At 37.9% G+C, this 17365-nt stretch overlaps 1 protein-coding gene and 2 pseudogenes across 1 annotated transcript; 1 reads left to right on the top strand and 2 right to left on the bottom strand.

Moving 5' to 3' along the window:
- Positions 1 to 104: 104 nt before the first annotated feature.
- On the bottom strand, positions 105 to 8514 carry LOC119558634 (YTH domain-containing family protein 3-like). The gene is given in 8 exon segments (XM_037872039.1): positions 105 to 279; positions 634 to 906; positions 1859 to 1984; positions 1986 to 2086; positions 2089 to 2133; positions 2208 to 2376; positions 8096 to 8165; positions 8339 to 8514. Coding segments are annotated over 7 exon segments (921 nt in total). The 5' UTR covers positions 8156 to 8165; positions 8339 to 8514; the 3' UTR covers positions 105 to 132.
- LOC119558619 lies at positions 2386 to 4338 on the top strand (annotated as a pseudogene).
- Positions 8515 to 10917: 2403 nt separating the features above from the next.
- LOC119558620 lies at positions 10918 to 17172 on the bottom strand (annotated as a pseudogene).
- Positions 17173 to 17365: the final 193 nt, after the last annotated feature.

Here is a 17365-nt window from a genome sequence, read left to right as displayed (position 1 = left end):
AAAAATATATTCTTCTAAGAAATCTAAAAATCCAAGGCTTTGCGGAAAACTTCTTCAACAAAATTCCAAATAAATTTATAAATTCGGATTCTGTTGAATGAGGTTTCTGTAGCACCCTGGACTAACCATTCATCATATTCTTGATGGTTTCCAACTCACATCGAGGGCCAGACCCACGGGTCCTTGGGCTTGGGGTGCCAGGAAGCGATTGTTCACGGCCTGAGGTCGCTGGACGGACTTGTACTTGTGGACATGGACGGCCTTGGCCTCGCTCTTCACCTGCGGATGGTAGGAAATTCATAAGTTACAAAAATTACTTTTAAGTGGCGAGGGCAGCACATGCAAAAGTAAACTGAAGGCAGGGGGATAAATTAAAATTGTATTAAAATATATATTTCACAGAAATAATAATGCAGCAGGTGGTCCCGCCTCCAGCCACCGCTCACATTGTCCGCAAATGTTTTCAAATAAAAATTACAGCCTCAAAGCGAAAGTTTTGGTATCCAGCTCTCCACCGAAAAGCCAACAAATTGTTTGTGTGCCACTGTGTGTGTCTGTGTGTGTGCAAGCGAGTATCTGTGTGCTTGTGTATCTGTAGCTGTGTATCTATGTCCGCACCGCAGTTGGTGTTACCTCAACGGTCGACTGGGGCTCGTCCTTTTGGGCAGCCTCCTGTGGAATTTGTTGCTCCTGCGGCTGCTGCTGCTGCTGCTGCATCACGTATACGACACGTTGCCGCTGACGTTGTCGCTTTGCATGTGGGCGTGGTCGCTTGACAATTACCAACGTAGTGGGCGGGGCAGCTGGAAATGCCGGAAAAGCCAAGGGCTGGTGTTTATCCACCGCATCGGCATCGGAATCTGCGGCCGCTTTAACATGATTTTCAATGATTTCGCTGCGGTCCGGCTAAAACATCAATGGCGGGTGGATACGATAGGATTGGATTCGATTCGATTGGATTGGATTGATTGCTTGTTGTTGGTTCGCCGACACGAGGGCATTGATCAATATTTAACCGCATGTTCTAGTTAAATACTAGTCTGGGATTTATTGCCCGGAATTGTGCAATTGAATAGCCATTCTAGCTCGATTTGCCTTTAATTTTCCCTACAAACGTTACACTTAAAATAAGATAGCTGCACATTTCAAAAATCTTTTTAACAACTTTTTGACTCAAACTGCTGTTTAAAACTGTTGGGCAAAACACTTTTAATAGTTTCTGAAGTTCTTTAAGCATTTTGCAAAATTTCAGATTACCTTACTTTCGGAGTTCTTTTTATTTTTGGCAGTTCCCTGGGCGCATGTTAAAAGTTATCGCAAATTATACTAGCTGGCATTTTGTTACCTTTCTGAGAACTCATAAAAAATAGTTTGGAAATGCATAAAAATGAAGGCGGCTATAATTCAAAATGTGTTTTTACTTGTAAGTATTGGTTTAAGACCGAACACCGTTATCATTATAGGCAATATAATAAATATCACAGTTTTATGAGCTTTACTTTATCCCTAAAAATCTTTCATATTCTTTTATTGCATAACCTTAAAACCATTTTTATTTTATTTATTTATTTATGCCAAAAATAAGAGCATATTCTATAAGGCCATAACTATTTTCCTCAAAGTATTCCAAATCCTTTCATTGCATAACCTTAAAACCATTTTTTTTATATATTTTCTAAGAATATGTTTGTCTTTTGGAAAATTAATTATGCCAAAAATAAGAGCATATTCTATAAAGACCATAACTGTTTTCCTCAATTTATTCCAAATCCTTTTATAAAATCCAAATGAATTATGGAAATCAATGCTACATGTTTTGTATCTATTAAGATATTATTATTATATGATTTTTACTTACATCTTGTTTGATCAGCGAGTACTTCTTGGGGGGCTTGACCCTCTGGATGTGGCTGGTAACGACAGGACCTGAAGTGGGCGAAGCGGGCACAGGATTTTCAGGATGAGCCGGCGGGGCTGCCGTGGTGAGAGGAGGATGAGGAGATCACACTCCTTCCCGGACTGTGGGCCTCAGCACCGATATAGCCATGTTCTCCGGCGCTACCACCCAGAAGAGCACTGGCCCCACGGAAGGATTGGCCTGGGCGGCGGCATAGCCCACGCCGGCGGCTCGTCCTGGGGAAAGGAAGTGGGTTTGGTCGCACAGTGCGTAAATTGAATCAATTTGGGCGGAAGGTTCCGCCACTTACCATCCAGATTGCCGCCCAGACCCGCGGCTGCCCGGGAACCCCACGGAGTTCCGGCCGAGGCGCTGAGTCCGCCGTGGGCAGAGTTGCCCGTGAGGAGTCCTCCGAGTCCCGCGTCCGCGTGATATCCTGCAAAATTCACGCCCACCTTGCCATCGCGCAGTGTAATCAGCTGCACAGGATGGCGGTTGGCAATATGAATATGTGTGAGAGCTTTAGCACAAAGTTCTGGCCACGTTGCGTATACTTAATGCTATTCAAAGTTCGCCTTTTTGGCCCAACCCGGAAACTTTTGGGCCCAAGATGTTTTGTCCGCCCTTTTCACTAATAGTTGTAAAGTTGTGGCCCAACTTTTGGCCCGGGCCTGGTAAAAGCAGGCAAACACCCTTTGTGCCCGCCTAACTAAGTTTTGTAAATATTTTGTCTGTTGCGTTGTGTTGCTCTGTGTGTTAATCAATTTAAGCGGAATTTCTCAACGGCTCAAATCGGTGAAGGTCGAAAGTTTCGTGGCGCAGATATTCTGTCAGTTCTAAATTGTTGATAAATGTTTGCACAGTTTGTTCAGCCGTCATCAGAGAGAAACAAAAATATTAAAATGTTAGGAGCTAAAGATAAGCTGGCATAACACCAGGCTACAAAACACCGATCCGATGATAACGAGTGTTATTGGGAGAGTGCCATTGAGCTAGATAGTAGAACTCCTATAATGAGAGCGGAGAGCCAGCTCCAAAGAAGTTATCAATAATTGTGACAGTTAACAGCTAGCTCAACAAACCCAAATAAAAAAAATGTGGTGGGGTTTTCATTGTGCCTTGGTGACCTATAAATGCTCTAGCTCTTAATCTCTTCCGGATAAACATTGTTATATAAAATAATACGTTATTGGAGTCATTTAATTTTATTTACCAGTTCTTTATTTCAAGGAAAAAACTTTTATTATGTATCATTTTAATAAGTTTATCACTAGGGTACGAAATCATTATAAAAGTGTCTAAAAGTATACATTGAAAATTTCTTAATAAATACTGTTGCATACTTTTAGGCACTTTAAAAGTGATTTTAAAGCCCCAGTGATTAATTTATCAACATTAACATTATATAAATATCATATAAAGGTGCCTAAAAATGGGCAGTGAAAAATATCTTGGTCTATATAGGAGTTTTTTAAATACATTATTTCGTTTATGATCTTTTGAACTATTTTAACTATTTTCAAAAAGTAACTTGAATTTAGGTCTGTCAATCACTGAAAGTCGGAATTTTTTTTAAAGCTTTTTGTTCTTTGGCAGGGGTACCACTTTTTTACTTTTATACTCCCCTAAGTTAGGGTACCAAAAGTGTGACAATAATGTAAATGGCCCCGTGCAAATGAGAGACGAACGAGAGAGCCTACCACACCTGTCTCTGATAAGAGTTTTTCCAGGCAGACAGAACGACAATATTTAACTTGGCCTCCTAACGGCTGCTCATTTTAGTTTCACACGCCGACTTGAAGAAGGAGGGGGTGCTGTCCTACAAGGTAGAGAGTCAAAACCATCATCAGAATCAGAATCATCATCAGAATCAGAATCCAAGTCCAGAAGCGAGGGGAACACATGTTGTCATGTTGACAAAAGCAAGGGACGGGGAACCGAAGGGCCGTCGGCGGTGGCCAGCGATGTTTTGGATGTGGCTTCCAGTGTGGTTGCTCTTGCTGCCTGGCCATGGGTTGATGCCGCCTCCGTCTGGGGACATGTCAACAAATACGCCAGCGTCCTCCGAAGATGTTTACCTACCTCCCCGGATTCCCAGCCAAGATATCATCTACGGCTCGCAGGTGAGATTTATATCAGGCCCTTTGACCTACAAATTGCTTAATCTCCTTGGGAATCCTCGACAGAATGCCAGCGATAACTACCGAATTACGGGTATTCATGTCGAGGATCTGAGCGGTGGAGCAGAGGCTTTACTCACAGCTGGCGGCATTGGCCAGGAGTTTGTGGTTCTTCATTGCCAGAGACTTCAAGAATCCACAGAGGATAAACCAGAACCAGCTCATCTCGAGGTATCTATCTATGATGAGTGGACCTATAAGTTGTCAATGCTTCTTATAAGAGGGAGCACTCCAGACATTGTAAATATTAATTATAGATAGACCTGCCAATAACTTTCAGCTGTGAAAGCGAAAAGCCTGAGAAAAGTGTTTAGTTAGTTCTTTGTTACATTGGAGAACTCTTAATGGTTTAATAATTAATCTGATACTTAAGCCTTTAAATTGTATAAATATATCCCTAACATATCCTTCAAAAATAAATTTTTAGCCATACCAATTTACTTTTTAATATTATTATCCCAACTTCACTCTTAAACTTGTAAGTAGACCTTTATCTAGAATTCCAAGTACAAATGTTATCATCAGTGACACTGAAACTCCCACGCCAGCCTATATTTATTACTATCTTGAGTGAAATCAACCTTTAAATATTGCATTAGTTGCTTAAGATAAATACAAAGCCCGTATTAGTAACGATAAGCTTTAATCATGGAGAAATTGTGTACATAAAATACTGATGTAGTATGACATAATTATGTTTTTTTGTTTTCATTTGCTTAAGATAATATTGATTATTGAACTAAGAAGCCGTAATAACATTGCTAACTCTTAATCATTGAGAAATTATAAACATACCTACCATTCATATATATATAGTATGACATAGTAGTAAAACATGTTATACTATCGTAAAAAACAATTTTTGGTAGCTCTTTCGACTGTAAACTTTGTAACTGGCCCTGAAATTCGTGTCACATGTAATAATATTAAAACTGAAAGGTTGCAAGTGGCTGTGAAGTTTGAACGTCGTTTAAAGGCTGTCGGGTTTTTATAATTCTATGGAAATGAGGCAGTCAACTATGTAAGTTGTTTTAACCCCAATAATAACTACCTATATCACCTTTTTCTTTTTCCCCTTTTTTTCCCCCAACTTCAATTCAGCTTATCCTCAAAAATCTTCTTTTCCATTGCAAAGTATGTGCAAAGTAAGCGGTTTTAAATATTATAATGCTAGACATGAGTCCAATCTACAGACTTATCTTAATTCGAAACGATGAACATCACTTTTAACAGACAAAAAATATGAAATGCCAAAAGTAAATCCACTTTATTAAATGAAAAACGCAGCATGTCAGAGGAAATTAAAAAGTTTCCTTCAAAACAAAAACAATGTTTCATGAAACGTATCTCGTTTTTCAGCTGTAAGCTAGCAAAAAGTTTTTGTGTTTTACTGGCAAACTAGGTGGGTAAATTAACTAAATAATTGAATTATTTTACCTCTCTGTAAACAACTGAATATATTATTGAGCTAATTCATTTAGCCAAACAAAGAGCAGAACTTTTGTTTCCTTTGTTCAATATTTGCCCGGAACAATTTAAATGTTTTTACCAGTACACAATCAGCAGGTAGTGAATGTTTTCATTGCCATTTTCCATATTTGCAGAACATCCATTTTCCAGATAAAGATCGCGAAATGGCCGTTTCGAGATGACAGTAAAATACAACAATTGTGTTTTGCCTAATTTAAGTTGACAGTAAAGTTTCACAATTGTGTGCGCCAAACGAAAGATTAAAGATTGCCGCCAGGGGTTTCCCAAAATTCATAAGCTCGGGTCATGACCCACAAAGATGGAGAAAGAAGTGAAAGGATTTCTTGGTCGAGCCTGCGAAAAAGGAACGAATGGCTAGTAATTTGCATGAATTCCAGGGAATGGCTGCCGCAAATTGTAACCTTCTTTTGGCCGGGCGGGTAAACCCTTCTCAGCACTTTTTACGTGCGCTCTTAATTTCAATTCCCACAACCCGCGCAGAACATAAACAAAAAATTATTTGGGGTTTTTTCCACTTAGCTGGTAAATGCAAATGCAAATTTCATGCATGCGTTGATTAAAATCTAATTTCTCGCAGCCCTCAAGCCGCAAACAGAAATAAACTTTTCTGTCAGAAAGAATCTCAATGAAAGAATACAATAGAAAAATGCTGCTCGAGGGTGAAAAGTGTACTGACGAAATAAGTTTTGCGGCAAAATGTGTGAAATTCCTTTGGTCAGATGAGTTCTCCTTAAAGCTGTCAAATGCGTAGACTTCAGTTAAAATAACATGAAATGGCAAAGCCACTCAAGGAACCACAAAAAGAAAGGATTTAAGTCCTATGAAAAGTGGTTATATGCTTAAAACAGATTTTAAATTTATTTTTCCAGCTTGGTCAGTAAATAAAGTTTTCATTATTATATACAAAAAACCCATTCTAAAATTTTAATTTGAAGATATCTTTGATTAAACATAAATTTTTAGCCAATATTTATAATCAGATAGAAGCTTAAACTAACACAACAATAAATTTTATCTGAACAAATTTCGCCTAACCTACCATTTTGTATATAATCCAAAGTCTAATAATAACCATAAAATAGATCAAAAAGCCTAGCCACTAAATAAAATAGAAAATTACCTCTTAAAAGCGCACGAAAACTAATGAAATATAAAACCATTAAACACGATATATTTATGATATTTCCGCCTGCAAACCTTTAATTACCATAAAATGCCGACTATATAGTAAAGCTTTCCTGCAACTTGTGTGCAACACTACGTATGAGTAATAGCTGGTGAAAAATGCAATTAAATTGATATTAGTTAGCCCAGGCAGTCAAAGTTCAAGGTGGCCACTAAACCAGCGGCAGTTGTTAAAATGATGTATAATAGTTGGTCGCGGCTCGTGAAGCCAAGATTAACGATAAGCAAAGTGGTGTTGCCAAGTAATTGCATGTAAAATCCAGGTAATACCGGGCAAGAAATCCGAGTAAGCATTTGCCTTGGCCTGCAATTAAAGGTCTGGTGTGTTGCGAAAACGAGTACTAAAAAATTCTTCATTACCAAACGGACATTGTTGCAACGGTTTAGGCCTTGACAAAAGTTCAGAAAATCGAATGTTGCACTTTCGCCATTTTCCTTAATTTTGTGGCCAAGGACCACCACTCAAATAAAATGACATTGATTTTCGCACTTCGACAATGATGGCCAGCGGTTCTAATGCAAATTACGATTTTGCGGTGGGCAGCACTCAACGGTGGTAAAAATCGTTTATCCTGCGGAAATTAAACGAATTTAATTTTCCTAATGCCAGGAATTGAGACTGAGGTTTTTTGGTGTTTCACATAAATTTCTTGGAATGGGGTATTTCATGAAATAATGAATAGAATTTCAAAAAAGGTATCCAATCTAATTATATCTGAATATTCATTTTAAGACCAAATCCATTAAATATTTAATTTTTCGCTTATACTCAGAAATATTTAAATAAATAAATTTATAAATTTTTTCTTTATTTTAAAATTTTAAAGTTGTTGATTTTTAGTAAGCTAATTACCGTTCCTCAATATGAAATTTAGAATCTTTAATGGTAAAAATGATGATTATGATGAAATGCTTATCTATATATAAAATGTATCTCTGTAGAATTTTAAATATTCTTTTTCTGTGAAAATCATTGTATGCCAATAAAACATTTCTTTCTCTCACTAAACGACAGGAAATGCAATTCATCGATTGATCTATTAATCAAGTTAATGAATTCACTGACAATTAGTGACGAGAAATTCATCTGGCTGATGGGATTTCAGTGAGTCAGCTGCGTTTGAATTTATTTATTCAGGAGTTTGGTCAACCAATAAACGTAAATCGGCAAAAAACACATAAAGCAGCTCGGGTGCGAAGTAATTAAAATAATTTCGGGCCGCAGCACTTGGCCCTTGGCGGAGTTTTTTGGCCAACAATGCGTTTTGGCTTGGTGGCAGGTGTCAGTTCGGCGACTGCCTTAATTAATTTTGCGAACCGGAATCGAAATGGGAGGACTCACCTGGGCTGGCACCAAGCTAGCTGTCTGCAGCAGACAGAGCACTACAAGTAAGACGAACATTCTGCGGCACCTGGAAAACAAAATCCAAAGTGGGAATCAGTTCCAGATTCGTTTCGTATGCGAATCGCGTCTCAAAGAATTCTTCCTCGCACTTTTCAGATGGGAGTGGCCGAGCATAATTGCGGGGCTTTCACATGCCAATTCTACTTTTCTGATTAATTAACAGGGAGCTCTTTGTTATACCTAGATGCTTTTCCGTTTTTTATAGCTTTGTTTTTATATATATTTTATTTCTCTAGTCCGAGCGGCCGTTGTTGTCGCGTCGCGATTTCGTTTTGAACTGAGTGGTCGAGTGGTTTGAGCCGGGCTTAAACTTGAATTCTGCCCAGGGGAATGGAAATCCACCGTCTGATGTTGTGATGTCTGTTGTCTACTGTCTGCGGCTTGTAATGCTTTGCAAAACTGGAATTGTGTCGCAATTTCATATGCAAGCTTGTGTTTATATAGGAGCCGCACTTGATTCTGGTCGCTTCCTCTTTCTTCTTACATACTATAGGCCATTATCTTTGAACGCTGATCTACTCGGGGAACTCTGGACACTGCAATGATGATGCAAGATTTTTGGAAATATACTGTGTTTCGGCGACCTATTAGCACTTTGCCGGCACCTGTCCTAACAGCTCGGTGAGGAATTTGGTAACAACTCAGACATGACGGACTGTTTTGGGACTTAGCATTAGGAAAATATGATAAACCAACAAAGTTCTGGGATGTGAAACCAAATTCACTTTTTTTAGGGGTATTATTTTGTTGTTTTCAGAAGTAAAATACTTCTTATATCAAAATTTAATTTACAAATTTTAATTTAAGTAAAACTTAACACCTTGGTTTTAAGATAATTCAAAAACTAGAAAGTTAACAAGATTCATACAAAGTGAATAAAGTTTCAAGACAAACTATCACAGTTCTCTAAAACACTATTTGCTATCAAATCCATACTAATACCTTTGAAAACATATTTACAAAATTCCATAAATTAGAAAGCTAAAAAGTTGCATACAATATTAACAAACATAAAGACAAAATATCAGTAATATATCAGGTCTTAAGAACCGTTTTTCGTAGCTAATCAGAAATTACTACAAATATAGTATAGTAGTATAGTATAACCAGCTTCATTGCCATGAAAAATCGATTAACCCTCAGAGATAATCTATTTTAATCCCCGATTTGCCATGCATAACTCGGAATTACAGAATCAAACAATGGTTGGAGAACTACTACATTACTCATAGGCCCCATTAAGTGCATCCGATTGGCGAATATTGGCAAACCGGTTTTTTTGGATTCCCGCCCCTTTTCCGTCCTCTTTTTGTTGGCTTAAAAGTGGTGTGCAATTGACTGAATTTGGCCATAAATTCGGTTTTGGTTTTATTTTCGTCTACGCTTCAACGAAGCTGCAGGCAAATTGGGTTTGCCAATTGCAGCCGGACAAATTAATAAGTATTGAATGGTGGGGGGTTCTTTTTTTCTAAGCCAAGTTTCCATTATAGATGTGTTTCTCTTTTGGGGTTTCTCCAATTCGCCCGGCTGATTTTCGACTCTGCCAACCATCCATTCCCAATTAAGTCTCTTCTTTTGTCCCGGCGATTTGTTCATTAGGTATTCAAATGACAAACAGAGCCGCTTGCGTTAATGTGCCTTTGCCTCTGGCTTCGATTTTTTGGCCAAATCCGCCAGCGCACGTGCTGGATAATTTAGAATGCGATGGCCGAAATCAAATGCCAGCGAAAAGGGTCCAAAAAAGAAAATATAATTAAATTCGATTCATTGCCGGTTGGCTTTGCTCGGGTCCCTTAAATCACGCATGATTACCTGGGAAATAGGAGGTTTTTCTCGTCGGACAGAATCACTTGATGTTCTTTTTATTATCTGTTTTTTTCTGCTTTAATTACGCGGGAACTTTTCCTATTTGACAAATGGAAATCTCATTAAATTTAATTCAATTAATTTACAGTATTTGCTACCCAGGAAGTGCCATTGCTCTTTGCTGATAACCTTTTTTGTTATGATCTTTAAATGGGGAAGTGCTTTTTGTCAATTCGCTGATATGCGTTTATTGACCCATCAATGGGTCATAATATTTGCGCAAATCCCCAAATATACAAAAAATTATTTATAATTGAGTTCCATTTGCATCAATGAAATAACTGAATTTTTAACCGACATATTTACACACTCACATCGGATTAAATATATTACTGCCAATGCTAAAAGTATGCAGCGTTTTTACTTTGCAATAAGCTAAAAAAAACTGGTCAGTGTAAATATTTTATTGAGAGCTTTGGGGCTGTTCATATATACAATTCATGTTAAGTTTGTAAATATGTTACTTTTGTCTCATTGGAACAAAAACATATTTTATACAGTGATATGCGGAGGGTGTAGAAACTTTTTTTAAGGATTTTATAGGACATGGACTTTTAAACAAAAACAAAATGAAAACAATATATTTTTAAAATCCTGACGATTAAACTAAAAAATTTGATGTGTTTATTTTCAACTATAGTGTTCAAATAAATATTAAGTAAGGGTTTTTTGTGCTTGATTGTTGCAATTTCATTTTTTTGTGTTATTTTATAGCAATTTTTTTGTAAGGCCTATATACTACTTGCAATTGTTTCATCTGAACAAAAACATTTCCCCACTTGAAAAAACAAGAAGTTTTTAAAACCAATTGCATTTTATTTGTTTATTTTGTTTATTTTTTATCTTACTGCACAATAATTTAACCCACAACACATTGGAAAAATATCATATGCTACTGGTTGGTAGGTGTTACATTTATTCCATAAACTAACGCTTTTTTTTTTGGATTTTCATCTGTATTGACATAAATACACTTAAGCTAGGCTTACAGCAAGGTCACATATATCACAAAGGTCGAAATGCACACGAAAAACACACACTGAAACATACACTGACAGAAATTACAACATGCATTCAATTACTGACTAAATATAGAGCCTAAAATTACGCCATTTCCTCCCTCATTTGATGATGCGGACTGGGATGGGCAGTTAGAGTGGGATTATGTCTGCCGGATGGTAAGGCAGTACCTGCTGCCACGGATTTCTCTGACATTTCCGTGGAGGCCTGGCGATATCCTCCGGTCAATCTCCCCACCAAATTGTTGACAGCGCGCAGCGTCGAAATCGGAATCTGCGGTAAAATCGGATGAATCATTGTGGAACATGGAATTTCACGGCAGGATAGACCTCCTCCGGCAAATTGTGTGAACTCACCTCGAAAATGCTGTCGATCAGGGGACGCAAACTGAACATTGGGTACACGTTTTCGGTCGCATGAGCCGGTTGGCTATCGCCCAGGGACAAAATAGCCGCGTTGCCTCCCGGGCACCGCTGTTCCCGCTGCAGCTGCTCCATTACCCGGACTCATTCCCGCCGCCAAGCTGCTCAGCAGCAAGGCCGCATTGTGCTGCAGGCTGCTCATGGATCCCGCGGAGGAGGAGGAGGAGGAGGAGGGACGCTGCTGGTACTGCCCGTAGTCCTGGTTGGGATACAACACCATGTTCTGGACGGGCATCGGCTGCAGCAGGGTCTGAAAAGGTCAATCGAATATTAATTACTCGTCAAAATTAAGTCAACAGTTGTCAGATAAATAATTCCAGCTTAAGCTGCACAGAAAAAAAAAATATTGTTAAATTGTTAGGAGTTATGGATAAATTTAAGAAGTGTTTTCTTATTTAAGAAATATGTTTAAGAAGTCCTTAAAAAATAATTAGTACACATTAAAAAATACCACATATCATAATTTACAGTTTAAGTCTCAGAAAACATTTTTTAAGGCTTACACTTATGTTAAAAAAACATTTTAAAAAAAAATAAAAATGTTGTTTTAAAACATATAAGGTTTTTTTCAAAATATCTAAAAATATTATTTATATACATGTTAAAATGAATCGTTCGGCATCAGAAATATATGATTTTTTTATAGGTATACTGGACTCAATTGGTGATTACTTATATAAAGAAAAACAAAAATATTTTCTAGAAGCTTAAAAGTTAGCTACACTTAAAAAGTATTCGTATTGAATTTTAAAAATGGAAAGACAATGGCTAATTTGCTTACTACGAAAATTTGTTTTTGTTAGTAAATGTTTGAAAAGGAATTGTTCGAAAAATATTTGGTTTTCAAAATGATCTCTTTTAATGTATAAAAAATCACCATGAAATAAAAATTTCTGAAAAAAAAGCCAATTTTTTTGAGTGCATATTAAGTTGGAGTTTATAAATTTAGATATATAATTTGTTTGAGAAATAATTTAAAACTAATCCTTTTCAATATGAAAAACTAGACATTTTTGGATGTATTTTGCAGATGTTTATTCAGTGGGCCAGCCTGTCAGTAAACTTTTTAACTGGTTTTTGGGTACTCACATCGTTCAGCAGCACCAGCTCGTGGCGCTGGCCCCTTGCGTATCCGGAGACGCGGGTGAACTCGGTGACCAGGTGCGACATGACCACCAGCAGGACAAACCAAACGAATCGGTCCATGGCGGTGATGATAATCTAAAAGAAGACATAAACAATAGAGATTATTAAAGGAGATGCAACCACTGGAGATGGGACTATACATCATTGTTGAAACTCATGCTGTCGACACATTGATCTTGGCAATCCGCACTTGAACGCCACTTGTTTGGTGTGCTGCGGTCCAAAGCGTTGTGACTGCGATGGCAAAGTCAAGTTGCAGCAATGCATTTTCGTTCTGGCCAGCAGCCATGGCTAAAACGTAGGCCAAACGGTCGAGTATCAAGTTTGGAAACCCCAGTCGAGATCCGAGACAGAATCTGCTGCCTGTTGCTGGCTGGCTGGCTGGCTGGCTGGCTGACTGGCTGGAGGTTCTGAAATGTGGATTAGACCAAGGCCAGGCAACCAGTTTTCAGCATTTAGTTTTCAGCTGGATGCATCGAGTTTTTCCACTTGGCAGTGAGTGAATTTTCCCGGGCCCCAAGTATTTCGAAAGCCAGCCGTCCAAGGCGAAGGTTCACATCCAAAAACCAAACTTAAATTCAAATCCAACGGACTGTGAGCCCGCATTTAGTTACGAAAATATATCCATCAATGGCCGTCTGTGTTTGCTTGGCTGTCTGGGGGCAATCAAAAATGAAAACATAAAAACCAAGTGCAGAGCAGGTCAGAAAAGCAAGTCCAGCGGGCCATGACACTCCATGACTTTGGTTTAGGGGGGTTAGGGGGTCTAAAGGGGACGGCAGTTAACCCTGCAATTGCTGTTGTCTAATTGTTACTCGAAAAGCATTTAAGCGAACATTTTTAAACGCCCCGAGACGCCGCAGATTCTGCGGCAGCCCTGACACAAATGCAGCCGCTTAATTAAACAAATAGTCAAACAAATCTCAGCCCTGACCCTAGTTGGCCAAAAGATTCTGTTGTACATGAAAATTAAAAAAAAAACGCTCAACAAAAATTTAACAAGGGTTTCGTTGTTCACTAAAGGTTGAAATATAGAAATAAAGTCTCTTTTTTTGCCCAAAGAAAATAATCATTTCATATTCTGTTAGCATAAACAAATAGTTAAACAAATCTCAGCCCTGACCCTAGTTGGCTAAAAAGATTCTGTTGTACTTGAAAACTTTAAAAAAACGCCCAACAAAAATTTAACAAGGGTTTCGTTGTTCACTAAAGTTGAAATATAGAAATAGATACTTCATTTTTTGGCCAAAGAAAATAATAATTTTATATTCCGTTAGCATAAATCCATGCGCATACCAATCGGAATTCATATTTGTCCCACATTTATTTATTTACTCTTTAAATGCTTACAAATGTATTCTAAAAATCCATTCAGCAACTATGTATTTAAATCGAGTGTGAAGCAAATTTATTGAAAGTTGCAAATATATTCCATACAATTATCACATTTTTTGTGACCATTTACAATGCAAATACACATGGACGACCAGGGCTGACAAAACGAAAATGCCAGCAATTTAAACCAAATTAAGGGGCTTTGAGCCAAGTAAAGTAACGAATGTGCAATTAATAATACAAGGAAACTATTTCCAACAAATATAAATTACAGGGCCAGGAGACTCAAGACCTTTTTTTGTGATTTACACAAGAGGCCACACACCAATCAACCAGTAGAACCTCTTACTGGGTGAATTGTGCGTAAGAATGTGAGATTCCATTTGCATGACAAAAACCGAACAAATGCCACAAAATAAAAGGGCAGAAGTAGTTGGCCGAATGCAGACCTGACTGTGGGATTTCGTTCTGACCAATGCATTTGCATTTCGCAATGCAAATTGAATCTGTTTGCAGCTGGCCAAGTTGAATTACGGTCAGCCGGACTGCAGACTGGGCCAAAAAGAGGAAAAAATAGCAGATATAAACAGAAGAAAAAACACACATTTGCGGGCCAAGCAGTTTCCGTTTGCATACGAGGCGTATGCGTGATACGGCTCGTCGACATATCACGCATACGCCCCGATGTCTGGTAATTGTAGCCATCGATAGTGTAATACGTCTGCGGGTCTTTCGTCTTACCCTGTTGACTTAGGCGCGCAAAAATCTTTTTGTTATTCTTGCTCAAAAATTGTCATGTAAATATTGGGCCAGCAAACAAAAGTCTAAGCGCGCGGGCAAACAAACAAAGGCGCAGATTTTGGATGGGGGCGTGGCCGCATCACAGGACCCACATATGTTTGAGTATACCCACTCATTTCGGAAAAGAAGATTGAATTTACGAAAATAAGCAGCCCACGAACTTCTTGTTTGTCCGCCGCCAATAAACGTTAATTACTTTGCCAACAAACTGGGCCGCCGCCCATTTGGGGGTGGCAATTGGCGCCTTCTTCAGTCGCTCGAGCTTAATTATAGTTTCGGTTGCATATTAGTGGGCGAGGGCGTTACACAATCTCATTTAACTTTGCTAATGAGGTAACCGCAGCAGTTCGCTCACCTGCCCGCCCGAGTTCTATTTAAAGCCACCTGAAATCTGAAGCGTTTCTTGATTGATGACTGTCAGTGGTTAAGAGATTTAATACTTTAAATAATAACTATTAGGAGGTAATATCCATAAGTAAGTTATACTATCATAAATCATTTATATAATGTGTTGTATTATGATCATTTCTGTTTACTTATATGAAAGGTTACCCCTTGTAAATTGAAAATATAGTTTTTAATTATAATAAAGATATAATAGTAGTTATGTTTTCGTTTGGTTGTTCTTTATATTTATTTGGTTTTCTGAATTATCACCTTATAATTTATAAGCCTTATTTATAAATTGTATTTTATTATTATTTATTGAAAACCTTATCATCATTATTCAAATTAATTGGGACTGCATACTTATTTATTATATAAATTTATGTCAGGTTATAGTTTAAAGACAAAGCCCTGATTAATCGAAAAGTTTGTTTTTGAATAATTGTGTTCTTTATTCTTTATAATTCACTTGACTAATTGTGACCGTTGGCTGATTTATTTTATACAATAAATGAAAATTTCCTTTTCCCCTTTAAAAGAAAACTTACCAGTTTAATCGGAAAGTCTTTTTTCTTGAATAACTGAATTTTCATTTCTGTTTTGGCAACTTTTACTTCCTGGAGCTTTACTTGTATTTAGCCAGATTATATGTATTACTTCTTCATATTTTATATAACTAAATGTGACTGTAAGCTCATTTATATTACAAATTTAAGTGAAGTAAACCCGAAGTTTTTCTATTACCCTTTTAAAGAAAAATTACCTATTTAATCAAAAAGATTTTTCTTGAATAATTCAATTTTCCTTTTTGTTTTGGCAACTTTTACTTCCGGAGCTTTACTTGTAATTAGCCAGATTATTTGTATTATTTCTTTATATTTTATATGACTAAATGTGACTGTAAGCTGATTTATATTATAAATTTCAGTCAAGTTAAATGAAAATTTCCTTTGCCCCTTTTAAAGAAAATTGACCTATTTCATCGAAAAGTTTTTCCTTGAATAATTGAATTTTCCTTTTTGTTTTGGCCACTTTTACACTCAACTGCCAATGACCGGTTTTTCGTTTTGTTCTTCCTTCTACTTATTTGATTTCCTGAAATTTCACTCTTAATTAGCCACATTATTATTATTATTTCTTTATAATTTGCATTTGATTTGGCTTCTGCCGCCGTTTTCATCGTTTTTTCTTTATCGTTTTAGCCCGCAGGGCAAGTCAAAAATCTGGATATTTGTTGTTTGCGTTTTACTGTTGCTTTCTTTAAGCTTTTTGGCCGGCAGCTGTTTGCTTGCGAAAATGAATACTAATTTATTCTAATCATTTCAAATCCAATATTGCTTTAGAATTCCGGGATCCATAAGCCTTTAGCAAAGAGCCAAAGTGTATGGAACGAGTTTTTCCCGAAAAAAGCATTTGGCGCGCTAATTGTTTTCATTGATTATTAATTTGGATATAGTATTTTCGCCCGGGACCGGAACTTCTGACCTGGCTGGTAAATGGGGCTTTTGTTTTGCAATTACAAATGGCAGCAGGGCATTCAGATTTGTTTGCCCGACTTTTTGCTTTGAGTCTGCTCCGGTTTCCCAGGTTTCCCTGGCATTCCGGCTATTTTCTGAAGAGCGGTCTCGAGTGTCCGAGCAACAGTTTCGTTCGCTTTGGGCCGGCTTTTAATGAGGCAGCACTAATTAGCAGCCAGTTTCGGAGTGCCACTCGTCAGAATCAGAGGCAAAATCAGATTCAGCATCACAAGTGGAACGAGAAGTTGGTTCGTAATCAGAAATCAAAAGTGCCCGCGGCAGACTTCACAAATTATTTTATTCCATTTGTTTGCCTTTGATTTGGGGGCTTGTGTTTTCTTTTTTTGGCAAAGCAGGAACTCACCTCGTTCGTGATGTAGAGGCTGCGCTGTGTCGTTGTGGTTCTGGCCGTCATTTTGGCACTGTTTTCGATTTCAGATGGGTTTTCCTCTATATGGAAGATCTTAACACTCGGATGAACCGTTCTTTTCGAGTGCAGCTGCGCGACTGAGGAAAACACTCAGCGCATGCGCCGCTTTTATAGCCTGCGTTCTTCCGTTACAAGAAGAGAGCAACAGCAGCTCATCTCCTCTCTCTCTGTAATTGCAATGCAAAAGTTTGCACTTGAGAGGGGGATAGCAAGCACACAAACGCTGTTGTCAAAGGGAGGCAGCAATGCGATCGCATTTCTTTCACTCTCTGCTTTCTCGCTG

This window comes from Drosophila subpulchrella, unplaced genomic scaffold (assembly GCF_014743375.2).
Source record: "Drosophila subpulchrella strain 33 F10 #4 breed RU33 unplaced genomic scaffold, RU_Dsub_v1.1 Primary Assembly Seq12, whole genome shotgun sequence".
Classification (NCBI taxonomy): Eukaryota; Metazoa; Arthropoda; class Insecta; order Diptera; family Drosophilidae; genus Drosophila; species Drosophila subpulchrella.
The sequence above is the reverse complement of the archived record's forward strand: the minus strand, read 5'-3'. Positions and strand labels throughout refer to the sequence as shown.